General features: G+C 24.0%; 1 protein-coding gene across 1 annotated transcript in view; it reads left to right on the forward strand.

The window, feature by feature from the left end:
* The window catches only part of LOC107996957 (ribosomal oxygenase 1), a 40,408-nt gene extending 22,281 nt beyond the window's left edge, over positions 1-18,127 (forward strand). Inside the window, exon 6 of the mRNA XM_062083480.1 lies at positions 18,032-18,127. Coding sequence (XP_061939464.1) covers positions 18,032-18,043 — 12 coding nt within the window. The 3' untranslated portion in view covers positions 18,044-18,127. The remainder of the gene's footprint in view (positions 1-18,031) is intronic.
* Positions 18,128-20,166: the final 2,039 nt, after the last annotated feature.

Raw genomic sequence — 20,166 nt, forward strand, 5'->3', positions numbered from 1 at the left:
TTCGATATAATACAAAAAAATACATAAAATTTTTGGATATTTTTAAAAAAATATATGTATATTAAAAGAAAGAAATTTATCATTGAAAATTAAAAAAATTTAATATTAAAAACGAGATTATATTAAAAATTGGCAAATATAAGCATAAGATATAAATCAAGAAATTGATTAATAACAATTAAATAGTTTAATTATAGATATTATTAATACTGCAATATATTGCATATATATATTTATAAAATCAAATTTTGATTAATTACTTTCAATGAAACTATTAATGTTCAAATTCTTATTTAGAATTAAATTATATTTTGTAATAATTTAAATAAGTACTTAATTTAACCTAATCTAACTTAACGAAATTTAATCTTATCTAATTTAATTCTAAATGTCGATTATATTCAGATATCCAAATGATCCATTATTCCAATATAGAATAAATAATGTATGTATGTATTTAAATTAGCTAACAATGTTCTATATATGTAGGATATAAAATGATTAATTTATTTTTTGTAATTCATTTCTATGTTTGTAATAAATATTCATATTTTAAAATTATATAATATCTAGTTATTTTATTCACAAATTTGGCATTTCATGACTGATTATTCGAAAACTTCTTATTCGATAGGATTTGTTTCTCAAGTAATTCAGATAATTAATGATTTATCTCATCATTGCAATTTGCATTAAATCTGTATTGTTAATTTTATAAAGCTTTTAGATCTATGGAATTTTCACTTTATTATTTTTATTTTTCTACAAAACTACAAAAAGAGAAATCCTATAGGTAAATCAATCTTTTTTTTATTTCAATAATTTATATCATTTTCATTAAATTTTCTTTATGGCAAAATGATAATTATAATATAATATAATTATAAATTATATGATAAATATATATTTTATCTGTCTAATTGAGAATTTTTAAAAAAATTTGAAATATTTAAATAAAGATAGAAAAAATATAGAAAAATCCTTCTTACTTCATTTATTTTATTATTATTTTATTATTACAAATTGATTATATATTCTTTAATAATTTTTTTTAATCACAAAAATTTTTAAAATATTTAATAGTATAATCTAATAAATGAGATTTGATGCAATAATGATAAACAATTAAATTTTTTATTTATCCTATAGATATGATATATAGATAGGAAATAATATAACTAAAGTAAATATTTGATCATCAATTACTATTAAAATTCTCTTGGATATGAAATTGATATTTGAATATAATCTCAGATCTAACACCAACATTTAATCGATTTAATCGATAATGATATTTAATTAACATGATAAGCATTCATGTGTATCAAACAAAATTGTAATTGAATTTCGATAAAAAAAATAACAACTGATAATATTTTTAATTACAATTTTTAACGATTAATTTTTTTCAATCAGAAGAATATTTAATAAATGCAATTAAAAAATTGGTAATCAATATTTTCATATAAAATATGATGTAAATGTCAATAAACAAATATGTCATTATTCAAATGTCAATGAAGTGTATTTGTATGGAAATATTATACAAATATACTGAAAATACTTGTATAATAAACAAGTATTGAATCTATATCAGCATACATTAGTATCGTGACTAATAATTTTCCAATAAATTTTGCTATCGTTAATTTATTTTTGATTATATTTGTCATTATTAAAATCTTATTTTATTATCCTGCATAATTATTTTTATGTTATTTTAAAATAATATACTTTTCTCTATAATAAATATTATAATTGAACTTAATAATTATATTACTAATAAATATATAACATTTGTAAAATAAATAATTTTTATCTGTTATATTGATACTTTTCAATCATCATTTCAATCATTGAATAAATATAATAGTTTACTAATAAAACAAAAATAAAATAATAGCAATGAAACAAGATAAAACATAATTAAAATTATGCAATTATATTTAAGAATAATCTACAAAGAAAGAAATCTCAAGAAAATGAAAATAAAAAATAAAATAAAAAAAACATAACTGATATAAATTACGTTTTTAATTATGTTTAAAAATAATTAACAAAGAAAAAGAATCTTAAAATAATCAAAGAAAAGTACCATCATATATAAATATTTATATAAAATAATATTCTTTAATATAATATTCTGTTTAACATTAACTCATCTCATTAACTGAATTAATTGCTTAACGAAGCTTATTTATTTCAAAAACAAGACATAAAAATAATTTCAAGTTTTCTCATAATATTTATAGATTATGTTAAAAAATAATTAACAAAGAAAAAATCTTAAAATCTATCGTAATTTTTTTATATTCAAATGTTTATATAATATTTAAATAACATTTCATTCGATATGTTAAATTGAATTAATTATTCAATAAAGTTTAAGTTTATGCATTTCAAAAACAAAATGTAAAGATAATTTTAAACTTCTTTGATATAATATTTTTAGGTTATGTTGCTTTTTAAAATTTTTCATTTGCACATATAAAAACATTTGACACGAACTTAAGGATTAAGTTTCCATGTTTCTCCATAACTTTTCAGATTACTTCCGCGGATGATTTGAAAGCCGCTTGGAACGTGCTTGCTAGTTTGAACGTAATACCATTTAAAGCTTAATTAAATGTCAGAGGACGAAGTTAATTAAAGATTTAAAAAGTCGTTCAGAAGGTATCTACCTCATTGACTACGTAAATACCAAGTTGTTCTTCAACTTTCAGTGAATTTCCATTTTTTCCATTCACCTTTTGTTACGCATTAACTCTTTATTTAAATTTACGTGTATTGTAATTTAAATTATTTGTTATCCGTGATTTTAATAAATAATAACATTTTTGTTTTTGATAATTGTGTAACAAATTTGAAACGTGAATTTGTTTTAAAAATGGAGATGTATCGATTTGTATTATCTCGTGTAAATAAAATTATAAAATTATGAAATTAAAACTTTCATAATTCATAATTATATTTATATTTATATAATCATAATTATATTTGGTCACATAAAAGTAATTTAATTAATAAAAATAATGTTTAGTTAACAAATAATGTTTTAATTATAGATCCATATTAATTTTCAATTCATTCATTATACATTCATTCTACACAAGATATTAACTAATATTTATCAATAACTTTGATCATTTTGAATATCTTTATTACTTTTAAAGATATGCAAAGATTTTTTTAAAGAAATTATATAATATCAGGAAGATAATAATAGTAAATTACATTTTTTTAATAAATTTGTTTTCATACAGTTTCAATATTGTTTAAGTTTCAGAATTATTCAAAGGAAACTTATAAAGGGATATAAGACATATTCGAAGCAATAGTTATTCATATGGATACGATTATACTTTCATTAAAAATATTAAATTTTAAATGATGTTTCAGAATTTATAGAACATATAAGCAGATAGATAGAACACATGCTACTACATTAATTTACATATTTTTGAAAATATCAAATTTTTATTCGATACATCTCTATTTAAAATAGATTTTATTTAGTAAAATCAATATTGTAAATTATAACTTACATATTGGATGCGATGATTTTGTATAAATAATAAATAAATAAAAATATCCACAATTTTATATGTATGATATAGATTTGCATTTTTCAGCTAAATGCGTAGGGTGCATTTTTCAACTAAAATGTGAATTTTATATCAAAATATGAATTCAAAAATATACATTCACATATTATAATATTTTTTGATTTCTAATTTAGAAAATTGATTTGAAAATTTCAAAAATTGTAAAAATTCCAACATGATAAATTGCAATTGTAACAGAATGCAATAGAATTACTTATAAAATAATTAATACAATAAAATAATTAATTAATTAATCCAACCTAAATTAACAAGTACACATTAGTATAAAAAGTTAATGGACAATTTTATGGAAAGAAATTAATTTGAAAAAACAAAAAATTGCAAAATGAAAATAAGCTGTATAATAATGAGAAACAATTACATTATCTTGGAAGGAAATTCCATCAGTAGAGTATGATAAATTAATAATTGTCACAATATATAAAAGTGGAAATGTCATAAAATAATTAGTAATATAAATAATTAAGAAAATAAAATTTATCTTTTATAAACTTATGACAATCTTTTATAAACAATGAATGAGTATATATTTTTCTAAAATTTCTTGTAGACAAATATTTTTTTCCAATTAGCATTTATCACATATCAAATTTATCTAACATTCTTTTATATTTTACATTTATATCACAGCATTTTAGAATTTAAAAACTAGAATTCTTTTAAATAATTTCATATTACTGGTTTTTAAAAATTATTTATCAAGTATAATATATATGAAAGTTTCTTTTCGTTTCATAAAATTCATACTACATAACTTTAGCTTACCTATCAAGTTTATTAATTCAATTATTTTCTTTCTGTACAATTATACTTTAACATTACAATTTTGATTAAAATTTTAATAAAATTTTCAAACTACAATTTATCACTACAAAATATTTGTAATAAAATCATTCGTAAAATTTCACACGTAAATTTATTATTACGAGTTTATTTTATATAATTGAATTAATTTATCTGCAATAAAAGCTTAGATAAAAAAAAATAATAACAGCGATATAATTTCCTATAATACTCGAATGGCTAATTCCCTTTAAGTATTCCTCGAATGATAGAATTTCATTTTGATGAAATTGTTTACCCGGTCGCAAAAGCTTGGTTGGTGCATTGGCCCTACCTGTTGACCCACGCGTTGAAACTTTGCTCGACCGGTAACAAGCAAATCCTGCGGACTCCGCGGTGTTTTTTTCCGGCTGCCAGAAATCAGGTCACGCGTTTTTCATACAAGTATTTCGCCGGTTAAAGCCACTTTTTCTCTTCTCTCTCTTTTTTTTCCTCCTTCCTTTTTTTTTTTTTCCCCATTTCGGGCCAGCCGCTCGATTGAGGTGTGTCGCATTCTGACGCATGAAAATGGCCCAAAGGGATGCGCCAGCCATGATCGATGCTCCATCCGATCGGAGACTACCGAAACTGCCCGTCAAATAATATATTCATAGCTTCCGGATGGTTGAACGCGACTCTCGAAATCCTCCTCCCCTCCCTCTATACCGGCCTCACCCTCTGCAACCACCCTCCATTCCGCGTATCATCCTGCGCTGCATCCGCACGCAAATCGACTGTCGAATAATTATCGAAAATACACGGTTGAACAGCTTACTTTTCTCTCTTTGTCTCTCTCTCTCTCTCTCTTCATCTTTTTCCATTCTCTTTTTCCCATTCGGTCTCTTCTTCCTCTTTCTCTCTCTTTCTCTCTTCTTTTGCAATAGCGTTGGTTTTGGCGAATCGGTAGAAATTAAAAAAAAAAAGAAAAGAAAGAAATTTCGAATGAAAAATGAACAGTGAAAGAGGAACAAAAATTCTATGAATCTATTTCTAATGAAATTTAATAATTTAAAGAAATTGTTTTTTTGAAAATTTTTAAAAAAGAAGTGGAAGGGGATAAAATAAAAGTAATTTTGAACTGGACTGATACTTTGTTGATATATGTCTATATAAAGGGAAAATTAGTTGCATATGAACGTAATATCTCGTGTAAATTAATAACAAAAAAGTTTTAATGTAATAATATTCTTAAGAGAGTAATGGAGTAAAAAGAAATTTAAAGTAATACTTTGATTTTGAAATACGATAATTTAAAAATCATTATATTTACGGTAAAAATTTTTTATACATAAAATTTTTATATAATTATTTGACATTATCGAAATATTATTAAAATTGCTTTGCTTTATGCTGTAATAGAAAGTTATTAATTAAAATTCGAAATCGAAGAAATCTCCCTGCTACAGTTAGATTAGATTAATTAAAAATAATTAAAAATTATTTTTATCAATTAATATTACTATACTATTATAATACTTTATTTAACATATATTATCTGTATATATTTATGAGAAAGTAGCTAAAAAAAGTTTAATGATATCTCAAAATAACGTATATAAATTAATAGCATATTTTTTAAAATTATTTTTTTTCACATAATATAATTCTTATCATGGATAATAAATATATTATATTCTATTTGATTTATTTGATTGTTATTGATGTTTTATATAATATATTTCATTATTTCAATATCAAACAATTCATTGCATATCTATTGTTTAAATAAATATGGAATATAATGTGTTATATAATCAATAGCTAAACACAATGTATCGTTTATATCCTCTGTATGAAAATCATTTATTATTTATTCTTGTTTTTATTCTTATACTTTTGAAATAAATCGAATGAATATAATAAAATAATCGTAATGTAACAAAATTGATCCAAATATTCGTCGATAAATTTCTCGAACGAATAAATATAGATCGCATTTCTATTGTAATAGTAAATTTTATAGGATTGGAGTAGATACTATAAATGCGGACATGTCGCAATAAAAGATGAAATAAAGTGCATTGTTTCATTCAAAATCAATCCCCTCTGAATGTACTTAATTCGATAAAACCGTGCACATTGATGTAGATTTTACAATTTCGTAATAACATTATGCTGAAAATCATTCAAGAATAGTATGCTGTTAAAGAGAAAGATACACATACATACACACACATATATTTATTAACAAAATGAATCATGTAATTAATTATACTATGTTATTTTACAAAATTTATAAAATCTGTTTGAAAAATGGTTATCTGATTTAATAATTTAATTTTTTTCAATGATTTTTTTTATCTAATTATTACGAGGCAATATTGATTGTGTTATTTATTATTTATTATTTATTATTAAATAAAAATTAATTAATATAGAATGGAATCGAAATATTATTTCATGTAATAAATTTCAATATTCTTTCGAATAATTTATAATTTAATTGATATAAATCATTATGATTATTATATTTTTCATTAGATATTCATTATTCAATATTGAAAAACAAATTATCGAATCTTCTAAAATTATGAAGTTTTATTATTTTTTACGTATTTTTAATTTATACACGGAATGACTGTATAAATTAGAATTATTTTTTAAAAATTTTCTCTTATATTATTATTGAATTTGACGTTTATTTGTTTAAATGTGTTCGTAATTTTTTACGATTAATGATTATTCCCAAATCTTAGAAGAATCAAAGAATCAAAGCCATGAAGATTAAAATCATAGATTAAAACATTATGAAATTTATTGAAATTCTTTAAACTTAAGATTTAGATTTGTAATTACTTAATAATTAAGATCCTAATTTTTTTAGCTTGTAAAAAATTAAATATTTAATTTTTTATTTTTTAAATAAATTTATGGATTGATTTATAACTAAATTAACTTGATGGCAAAATCATGATGGCTAATTAAAAAGAAAGTCTTTAGAAAGTTTAAACGTAATTATTATATTTAAATAAAAATAAATTCGTCACTTTTATAAATTATTTATGTATATTTATATTATAATTTATATATTTTAAATTATTTTTTGTCTTAAATTAAGAATCATAATTTAATGGGAAATTTCAAGGTTTGAAAAGTCGAAACTTTTTAAAAAGTTTTAACTACCTCTAATATATACGTATATTACATTAAATCTTTTTTATTTCATATGTTAAATATTACCAAATTAAAAATAAAAAATCTTTTTTCATAAAAATTCAAATCTTTATATTTTACAATATTCTTAATATTATCAAACATTTTAACATTATTATTATATTAATTTTAAAAAATTTTTTTTAAAAAAATTTAAAAAAATCTTTATTATATTTATATTTTTATAAATTTAATTATCACTAACTTTTTTACTTATTTTTAATTAATTTAATTATGATTTAATTATAATCACAAGAAACTTTTTCATTTCCAAAAAAAGAAAAAAAATTAGAACAACAACAAGGAATAAAGAACATAAGCAATAACTTTTATATAAAATAATCTTATATATTTCTGACATTATAATATTCAAACTGTATCCATCCAGCTTTAAACATAATGAATATCATTCGATAGTACATTTAATCATTTATTTTTTAATAATTTACGAATTTGCCGTCCATTTTGTACGTAATAAATCGAAATATAAATTTCATTTACAAACATACTGTTTATTTCCACATGGTACGTTCACACTCTCAATTTTCCTCGTCATTAAATTCACGTAAGAGATCGATGGAGATGGGGCAAAGTATTCCATAAACGTTCACCCTCCTCTTTTTTTTCTTTTCTTTTTTCTCCCCGATTCACGAGCCACTTCTTCGTCGCATCGAGGTAAGTGCAAAATTATTTAGAAAATATTTTCTTAACCGCGTTATCCTGAAAGCTGACCCCCCCACGTGCGTGCGTGAAAAGAGGGATGCGTGCCAGGCGAAAAGAATTGGTAATGCCGCATCGCGGTTTTTCGACTTGTCGCGGCTCCTCTGCACCCTTCCCTTTTTTTTCTTTTTTCATCTCCCCCTTAACCTTTCGTTGTGCTCGGCGAAAACCGCCGGGTCTCAAAATAATCTTTCGAAGGATAACCACCAATCTCCGGCAAAGTTAACACGAACGACGTTTATAATCACCTAGTCGAGGGATAAGTAACTGTGGGGTTAAAGCGTGTTAATCTTCTTGTGGCTTGGCAAAGTTTCACGAGAAGTAAAGGTTCGACATACATATTGAAAAATTCGTTTTCGCATGAGTAGATCGTGGATTAAAAAGAGCGGAGAAAGAAATAATTTTGTGTTTGTGTTACTATTATTGAAAAACGTTAATCCTAAAATCAAAATTTTTATGGCTTTTAAAGCAAATGCAGCGTTTGGAATAGCATTTTGTTTAAGAAAAAATTATTGCAAAAATTGGAAACAAGTATGAAATTATATGAAATTAAAAAGTACAAAGTATTTGAAAGTTTAATTAAAAAATAACGAAAAATAAGAATTTCGTTAAAGTGCAAGTAATTTTGATTATTTCAAATTGTATTCACTTTACAAAATAAAAAAAAAAAGATTGTTTTTTCTTATTAAATCTCTTGTAATTTAATCAAATATAAAAATATAATAATAGGGATTATAACATTAAACAAATATTGATTTTCAGTCTTAATCTCTATAAAATTTATTCTTGATTAATAACAATAATCAGTTGTCTTGTCTTTTAAAAATTAAATATAACCAATTTATAATCAATTATAATTCTGTAAGTTAATCGATATTTTCTCGTCATTTATTAATGTGAGTAATGTTTTTGGAATATTTAAAATTATCTTTATCTTCAAATTAGCACTACAAATATCGAATCTAAAATTTTATATCATATTTTATATTCTCGGAATATTTATAAAATTCATAAATATAAAATTATAAATTTGAAACTATAAAATTGAAATGAATAGATTAAATGATTTTCTTTAAAGTTTTGATTATACTTTTAATTGTGATTTCAACTTGTTAAAATTGAATACTTACTGAAAAATTTAAAGAAATATTAAAATTATTAATTTTATGCAAATATCATTATTTAACAAGTCTCCTAATTTTTTAGATATTAAACAAGCCTTATCTAACTTATTTAATACTTAACTTATTTAACATAAAAAAAAAATTTGAACTGTTTTTATACCATTGTAGGAAAATAAATTTTGTAGGAAAACAAAAATTATTTTATCATAAATTTAGTAATCTTTATTGTAATTATTCTAACTGATAGTTAAAATAATAACGACAATATATTATATAATTAATATTATTATAATTAAATCTTGATTCCGAGATTCATGTTATATTATACAATTTATTCAATTTTACTTTGAATAAATCATTGATTCCCTAGTTCCTGTTTTGTATTTCATTTGATGTAATTCAACTTCATCGATATACAACATATTCGAATTCTTGTCTCTCTTCATTTTCGTTATACTGCCGTAAAATATTACACAGAAATCTCTAAATCGCATATAAAAATTTTATTTTTTTCTAAACAGATTATCTTTTTTCTTTACTAAATGCTTATTTGTTCTCGAATATCAACGAATTTAAATCTCAAATCATAAAAGACATTCAGAAATTGATTTTATTTTATTCTAAATACAATTATATTTTTTTAAATGCATGAATCGATGAAGTTAGTTATTTTTTATATAAATATATTATTTTTTTTATATTATACAAAAGTATGTATGTATAACATAAAAAATTATTAAGTCACTTATTTCAAAAAGTCATTTAAAGTCATTTTAAAAGTCATTTTAAAGAAATATTTTAAATTTTATTATTTTATTATATTATTTATTATAATTTTATTATAAATTTAAATTTTTGCTACTTTACTTATTGTAAAATTAAATTACTTAATATTATTTTAAAATTTTATTATTGTAAAATTTATTGTATGAAAGAACAAGATACAAAATCGATATTCTTTTATTTATGCTTTCTTTGTTTTACATATCATTGCTTAATATTGATTGCTTAATATTGATTAATAGCAACATAATTAAAAAAATATAAAGACTTTACAAGAAAGACTTAAAAATTTTTTAAAATATTAAATACATCCTTATTAATTATTAATCATCCTTGTTAATTATTATATATAATTATTACTTAATTATTGTGGTTTTTGATTTTACATGATAAAAATAGAAATATAATGTTGAATAAAAGCAAATTTGAAATTTATGAATTGTTGCAAATATTGCAAATTATCAATGCCGAATATCATATATCAAATCTTATAAAATTTAAATTCAAATAACTTTTAAATTATTGAATTAGTTATAATCTTAATTATAATCTCAAAGATAAAAATATAAATAGTTCTATTTGAAAAAATCTTGAAATCTTGAAAAATATGTTTTTCTATTTTTTAAAAAAATCATTAAAATAAGTTTGGATATCATGATATTACTTTTACTTTTATCAATAAGATGATTAATAAAATATTACGACAAATAATTCAAATTTTAATTTTAAAATATATTAAATATTTATTAAAGAATAAACTTTAATAAATTTCTTTTACAATTTACGATTACGTTTATAAAAGTAAATAATATTCATATAGATTTAAACATTGATTTGAAATTATTGACGTCATTCTAATTTGTAGGAAAATCGAATTCTAAAATTCAGTTTAAAATCATCTACATAATAATAGGAAAATTCTATTAAAACATATAAAATGTCAAAATATAATTTATCATTGCCAGTACTTAGAATATGAATATATTAAACAGTTCTAAAAGTGAGATTTGAGGCAATGAATATTTTCTCTAGTAAAATATTATTTTAAATATAAATTAGAAATGTCATTATAAAATATTTTCAAAGCAACAGAAATTTCAAATTTTATAAAACAACTTTTTCGAAACAGATAGATTATTTAATAATATTAAAAATATAAACATGTCAAAAAAAATATAAACAATATTTATAAATAAATAATGTTTCTAAATAAAAAATAAAAAATATCAATATATAAAACATACTTTTTCTTTTTTTACGACACCATATTTCTAAACCACACTATATAATCTTACGTTGCATCTGTAATCTTCGATTACTGTTAAGTGTATCTTTTCGTTAGTATTCGAAATTTGTATAATAGGAGAGAATCGATCGATTCTTTTCTCTTTTTTCTTCTTTCATTAAAGCAACAAACCGATTTCGATACGCTCTTATCTACGTAGCTTCATATTTTACACCAGTACTCGTGTACGTCCTTTACACACCTTTTCCATTCCACGTACTTTTAAACCATCCTCTCTCTGGAACCCCTACCACTCCGATGCTTTTTACGGCGCGCTTTTCTCTTATTTTGAACCTCTCGTTGCTTCGGCCAAGAGTTTCTAGTCAGCGTTACGTAGAAAACGTTGAATTTGTTCGAGAGCTTTTTCTCAAAAAAGTAGTCGTAGAGAAGGCCGAGAGATATGGAAGGAAAATGTCAAACAAATTTATCGTGTCCCTTAAACTTTAAATTGTTAAAAAAAAAAAAAAAAAAAAGAAAAAAAAGAAAAGAAGGAAAGACTTTTTTACTTATTTTATTCCGCTGAATTATAGATTGATATTATTAATGAAATTTTCTAAATCGCAAATTGTGTCGTAACCTAACCTAACCTATATAATAATACGTTCGGTAATAAAACAAATGAAGTTTCACAAGTGAATTTTATAATTTTACAATTTTAAATTTAAGAGATACGGTCAGTCACAAAAGTTTTCGTGACCTAAGACGTAACCTAACCTAACTTTACGTAAGTTATATAATTATAAGTTTGGTAATAAAACAAATGAAGTTTCACGAGATTTTACGAGATAAAATTTAAGAGGTATAGTATCATAAAAATCTTTGTATACTATTACTTTGTACACTTATTAGAAAATTTAAATATTTCGAAAAATCTGAAAAAATTTTTCGACGAAAAATTTCTTTGATTTTTGAAATCAACTGTTAAATTCTGATCATTTCTTTCAGATTTTGTACATAATTTATTATTTTCTATATATATACAATGTTTTATATAAAATAGATTTAATTAGTTGAATAAGATGTAGAGAAGAATTTTGTGATTGATTATAAATTTATAATTTGTAATTTATTGAACCATTAATATATAAGGTGAATTTCGTGAAACATGATTAAAATAATTTTTAAATTATTTGTTTTATACGACATAAAAAAAATATTTCATATAAAAATTTAAAGAAAAATATAATGAAATATTATAACATTTACACAGAGAACATGCGAAGATCAAATTTATTTTTTTAAACAGAATTATAATATTTTTTAATAAATTAATCTCTCTTTAAAGATTATTATTCTCTAAAAACTATTAAGTCATTTATAGTAAAAAATTATTGTTATATAATAAAATATATAATAAAATATATATTTTAATTTGAATTTGTAAAATCATATGAAGGAAAAAAAAATGCAAAGTAATATATTTGCTTTCTTTATCTATTGCTTTGTTACTTATTAGATTTTATTTCTTACAGTTTTTACGAAATAATAATTTTATTTCTCGTATATATATAATAATGTAATGATGTAATTATTAATTGAAAATTGTATAAGATCTTATATTTCATAATTATTATTCAATATATATATCAAAAAATATATCTATTATAAATATTTTAAGAAACAATATTTATTTTACTACAAATAATCACCAATTATTAATTTTATTTATTACAAATTAAATACTTTTATAAAAATAACTTTATCAAAATATAAAAGCCATTTTGTCATTTTAAATATCACAGTAAAAATCAAACTGTTTTATATGCGCGTATACACAAGCAAACGTTGATTGATATCAGTTTCATCCATAAGTTTCGATCAAAATATCTTCATCGAATACTTAATTACTTTGATATCGCTATCTTGTAGATGGCTTGCTCTAACAGCCATGTATATTATATACAAGGAAGACTTATGATGGGGTTCCAATTTGCCGCGGGGCGCCGTCAGGCTGCGTTTAACAACTTTTTAATGGAGGCTTGGCGACTATCACCCCGTCGCCAACGTTGAAACATTAATTCTAACGGGTGTCTTAAAAATAACTCGCTTTCGCATCTATTCTTTGTTCATCGATTTTTAATAATAGATTTTCGATTTTTACGTACTCGTTATAAAAATTGCAAATATCCTTTTTTAATTAATTTTCATTACTGCAAAAATTATATTGATAAAATAAAGTAACAAGTTTTTGCGAAATTAAAATAAGGGATAATAATAAATTAAGTTTCCTTCGTTTCTTACAATCAAATATTATGTTGTTATATTATATTATAAATACACGCTTTTTCTTATTATTTTAGACGACGTAAAAAATATTATATCTTTCATTTATTTTATTTATTTTAATATAAACAAATTTGCAATTTACGACTATTCATCATTTTATTATCTTAATCATTTGTTGTACCAGTTTAAATATTCATATTAATTGAATTAAATTGGTAAAAAGAGTAACAATTATTTTATCTTTAATTCTTTTATTTTTTATATCCATTGAATATAAATTTTTCAATAAATTTTTCTTTTCATATTGATAAATACTTTCGTAAAAATTCCATAAAAAATATTTTTATATTCTTATAAAACTTTTTTTTATTCTTACTTACATAAGAATGAAATGAAATTTTTGTTTGATATTCATGACTTTTAATAGCGAACAAAAATTGCCTTTTTCAAACAGTTAAAATCTAAATATGAACGAACAATTTTTTAAAATGCTAAAATTATTTTTTTCATTATTAATTTTATAAATTTTTGTTTATAAATTTGCAGTAAGTTAATTCTTATAGGATTTTTTTTCTAAAAAAAATAATAATTTTGAATAAAGAAATTTAGATTGAATTTGAAATTATTTAAATTAATATATATATATATATATATATATATATATATATATATATATATATATATATATTTTTTTGTAATACATTAATCGATGAAATTCAATAATCTTCATAAAAAAAGTATCAATTTATATAAATTTAAAACTAACTAGTTTACGTGAATTAATGGATATTTCAATTTGAATTTTGTAAAATTTATCGTACAAAAGATAAGGAACGCATAAAGTGGCATTCGTCTGTTTATACTTTCCTTATCCTTCGTGCAATAAGTTTCACAAAATTCAAATTGAAATAAATTGTTACTGAATAATTTTTAAGTATATATCAATGCCTTTTTTGCGAAAAATGTCGAGCTGCATCGTGATTCCATTAAAAAAAAAAAAAACAAAATTAAATCACGAAAGAATTCATATAAACAATATCTTTTTTTCCCACGTCACAATTTTTATCCGAAACATTTTCTCCTATGAATAATAATAATAATAATTATTATTATATATAATAATCAAGATATTAAAATAATCAAGATATTAAAATCAAGCGAGACACCCTATATATTTATTTCTCATCCTCCGAGACGAATAGATCGACGAACTAACATAAGAAGATGTAACATCGATAAACAACGATAAACTTTCCTTTCGAATATTTGTTTGTCGAAATAAAAGATAAAAAAAAAAAAAAAGAAAAAAAAGAAGAAAAAAAATGCAAAGAAACTCAATTTGTTTTTCAACTTTTTCCCAGTACAAATATATTTCCATTACATTTCTCCGACCAAATAACACGGAAAATCGGTTCGAATGTTCGTCTCGTCTCTACGACGACTATTCCATTTACAAGCCTAGGGAATCATAGCTGTCCACGGCTCGCCGCTTCGAACGAACCAATCGATTTTTCGCTCACGCAGGCACGCACGCATGCACGCACGCACGTACGTACGCACGCACGCATGCACGTAATACTCACGCAGCAGCCAAGGCACAGACACGCGGAGGCACACATTCGGGCCGAGCCATTGCTCCAAGCCCTCGCAGAGTCAACTCAACCACCCCCGCCTCCACGACAATTCTCCACCCCTGATAAGCGTCCACCTTCCCTCGCCCCTATCGAGCCCTCACCCCTCCACCAAATCCAGACCTGGATGCCGTAGTTTCGGAACCCTGGCCCATCTATCCTCTTCCCCCTCCTCTCTCTCCCTTCTTCCCCCTCTACTACAGAGATTCTTCAGCATATCGGCCGCTCTCTATCGCCCCACCTGACTGCTGTAACTCGATGGAAAGCGGGCAAACTCTGTTTCCAACGATATCGTATGTTTTTCGCGCGAGAAGAGAATTTAAACGCGGTTTTTAATGACACGTGGACAAAATTAAGTAGCGTGTATAAATAGATTATACATGATTTATAGAAAAGTTTAAAAATACATGTGTGTAATTGTACGTAATGTTTAATATATGATAAGTAAAGATATAGATGTAGATATAGGATGTTTGAAAAGAAGCAGATTTATGTTGGGAATTTACTTTCTATAGAAATAGAAATTTTTTTCAAAATGAAATATTTTGATTCAGGCATTTTTTATGAATCATCAAGTCATTTGATGCGTGACTGTAAAAGAATAATTTATAATCTAATCGACTGATAATATTATAGTTTATTTATATAATAAACTTAGGAAATATATGCGTTTTTGAAAAATTAAAGAAAAAATGGATATCAATGAGAAATATTTTTGAGAGAATTTTTTGAGATAATCTGATATTATATCTTCGAAATTTTATAAATAAATATAAGAAAGTATATATTTCAAATATATATTTGAATGATAAATATCATTTTGAAATAAATGTGTGATTACTTTTACAGCTTTATTACTAGTAATATCAATCAAAATTTGATTAAATTACATCTTGTCTAGCAAGATTAAATTGATTAATTTAATTAATTGTTTATAATTATATTTATCAAATGTAATTTTTTACATCAATGGAAAATTGTTTTTTTTTCTTTAATGCAATTTCTTTTGAAAAAGTTTTATCAATGTTAACAGCAATTTTTTATATACATTATGATGAATTTTAAATATGTATAAGAAATATCGAATTTCAATCGAGGTTGAAGAAGGTATAGTTCATTAAAATGCACAATTTGTATTTCATTACCAATTTAAAGTTATTGGTTTGAAATAATATTCAAGTTGTATTCACTCTGTTTGAATGTGCTACATTTAATCATTTATTTTTTTGAATAATTTTATGAATTTGTGAAATCGGTCATTTCACAACAATTTAATATTTAAGTTTCATTTCCCTATTTATATTCATAAAAATTTCATATTTGCATAAACATTCACAATCTGAATAATTGGCATTCTCTCTCTCTCTCTCTCTCTCTCTCTCTCTCTCTCTCTCTCTTTCTCTCTCTCTCTCTCTTCCTTTCCTTATAAAATATAAATTGATTTATATGGCGTAATATTATATTTCATTGTAAAATCGTGACGAATGCGATCGAACGAAGTTAAATCATTCTCTTTTTTTTATTTTAAACGTATAAGTAAAAATTGTACGTAAAAAAAAAGCTTATTATCGTTGTTGTATGAGAATAATAAGTAATTAGATGTTTTATACATTATTCAATAATGGTATAACTTTTATCGATTCAATGTGGAAAGTAATAGTTTAAAATCGTATTAAATAGTTTCAAATATTGGGTAAATTTACAAGGCAGTATATACTGCGGATCTAATCATAATTCTGGAAAATTATATTAGAAATAGTCAGCTATGTTTCGTAATTTTTTATTATTAAAAATATATGATCCAACCTAATCTTATCGTTTATCTTATCAACCATAAAAAATAAAAATCTTATCAACCGTGAAAAAAATTAAACAATGTATTTTTTTCAAATTCTTTTTACTGTTCTTTTTTAAAAAAGGAATCACTAATTTCACGAAAATAATATCGAAATATCTCATTGCAACAATAAAACTTCAATTTCAATTGTTGAAAAATTCACACATTTTATACACACACAAAATAAAATTCAATCATTTCAAATTGTAATCATTACTAATTGATATTTTTATATTTATATAATTAATCTATGATAAGTTTTTCGTCTTTTTAACATAACATTTTATATCGAATTTCAAGTGTGTATGAAAAAAAATTCGAATTCAATGTTCAAATATAATTTATTATTTGAAACAGTCGAAAAAATAATTCAAGTTTCATGCTTTAAATTAACAATAAATATTATTTAACTATATTTTCATTTTCATTGAAAATAACTTATCCTATCCATCTCGCCCATATTCACCCACATTTCCCTCCTCCCCAACTCCCTCCGAATTTAACCTATCAACCTGTTCACCAAAAAATGGGATGGCGAGCTATTTGGAAACGATTTTCCGTGATAAAAAGTTAAGGAAATAATTCTTCCCGTACCTGGCCCATATATATAGATATATAGATTCAGCCCTGAGTGAAACTCCTCTCTTTCCAGTATCGTTCTGGCGTCCCTCGTTCTCCTGGTCCACCCTTTCCACCCTCCGCCCTTCTCACCCCTCCCCCTCCCCCGCGTTCTCCGCCTAACCTCCAGCACAGCATCCGCGTTCTGGAGCTGCTCTCGCAGCTCTCTCGTAATCGCATTTGACGTCGCTACGTTTTTGTTTCAGAGCTGTACGTGACGCTTCCGCCCATGAGGGCTCTTGGCAAAACACGCGAGCGAGGAAAAAAGAAAAGAGAAGAAAAGAAAAGAAAACGGGGGAAGGAGAGGAAGGGAGGAGGAGGAGGAGGAGAAGGAGAAGGAGGAAGGGAGGCGAATCGAAGGCGGAGGAGAATGATGATGGGGAAAAAGGGGGAGGAGGAAGGAGGGTTGAAGTTGAAGTAAGAAGACTAAGGGACAGGGACTCGTTCGAGGATCGAGAGATCGAATCGAGAGTCTTCTCTCCCCGCGATGCGACCCCTTTTCGTTTCGTTGTGAAAGAAAATTCTTCTTTTTCTTTTTCTTCTTCTTCGAGGATTTTCTTTTTTTTTTCTTTTTCGCCTCTTTTCCTCTGTCTCTCTCTTTCTTTCTTTTTCGAAATACGCTTCGTTTTTCCGTTTTAGATTCCGCTTTATCGAATTTCTCTTTCTTCACCCCGTGTTTTTCGGCTGAAATGACTTTAGAACGGTGAAGTGGAGGAGGGGAGGAGGAGGAGGAGGGCAGGATGGAACGAGGAAGAAAAGAATCGAAGAACGATTGTTTGATTCTGCTTCAACACACGTCAGGTCCAACCTTTGTATTTTTCGCCGATAACGAATCGCGCAAATATCAAGGAACACGGGTATTCTATTGGATTAATCGAGTTTCTCTTTTGTCGAACTTTATATTATGATTCTAGATTGTGCTTAGAACGATTTTAGTAACCGTGTTGGGAATATCAATTGATCGGATGATATCAATGTTTAAATCACCGATAGATTCAATATCGATGAACTTCAGACGGACTTCTTATCAATTTAGAGAAATTTTTCTTTTATCTGGTCAATTAGATATAAATAGGAATTCTTAAACAATAATAAAATTCTCATTATTTATTAAATTTTTCATATTAATTTTGTAAAGTATTATTCAACCATACAATTATCTGTAGAATAAGTTAATAATTATATTTAAAAAATTTACTTTTCTTATTTTTGTTTATTTTTTTTTTTTTAAATAAACTTCACTTTTAATCTTGAGTCATCTTCCTTTTTAATAATAATATTTGTTACAAACTTTATATAATATTCAATCTATTCAATAAACTCAATTTAGAATTATCATAATTAGATAGATATTTGTAAATATAGTAAATATAGTATAATGTTAGATTGATATGATAGTAATGATAGTCTGACATATAAGTAATATTATATATAATGTATATGTACATGTAATATAGTATATACAGATGTAGTACATAGATATATAAATATATGTATATGAATTTCTTTATAATTTTAAAGTTAAAATATATCTTGTCAAAAGACAAATTTGTCTAGATATTTTTAACACAAGTCAAAAGTGCATTTGCAAAAAAATTCAAATAAACCAAAAAAATGCAAAAAAGAAAAAAAGAAATAGATTTATCTTTACATTTACAACATGGAAATTTTCGAAAGCATTTTCAAAAAATTGACTTATAAAATTTTCAATTCAAACTTTTTTAACAATAACATTTTTAAATAACATCGAGTAAAACAAATCTTATAAGCCTTATAAGTTGAAAAAATTAAAAATTAAAAATTTATTTACACAATAAAAATTATCACTCAATTGTCTATCAGTCAATCTGTTGTCTAATATTTGCTACGAACTTGACAATGTCCAATACATCTATACCTAGCTTTACCTAATGCACAATTTAGAATTATTATGTTCCTTTTTTTTTTATATAGGACGCAATATTCTGATTGGACGATATTTTATGTTGACCAAAAGGAACCAAAATATCTCAATAATATACTGATTATACCTTTGGAAATAGTAAGTGTGGCATTTTAACACATAAGGGAACGTTTAAATTGAACAAAAGTCTGACTATTATCGAAAAGTCAGAGAGAGAGAAAGAGAGAGAGAGAGAGAGAGTTAAGCGGCACGTGCTTGCTAATTTGTTCCCTGCACGTGTTACCGATAAAACCGCGTCAAAATATTGCTCACAATTTGAATAGGCCAATTATGAAGATAGAACCTAAAACACGCCCATCTTTTGAAAAAGAAAAAGAAAAAAGAAGAAGAAAAAGCGTTCGTTTAAAGTATCGTTTTAATTTCAGTTCATTATATTAC

The sequence above is a fragment of the Apis cerana genome, linkage group LG13 (genome assembly GCF_029169275.1).
Source record: "Apis cerana isolate GH-2021 linkage group LG13, AcerK_1.0, whole genome shotgun sequence".
Lineage (NCBI taxonomy): Eukaryota > Metazoa > Arthropoda > Insecta > Hymenoptera > Apidae > Apis > Apis cerana.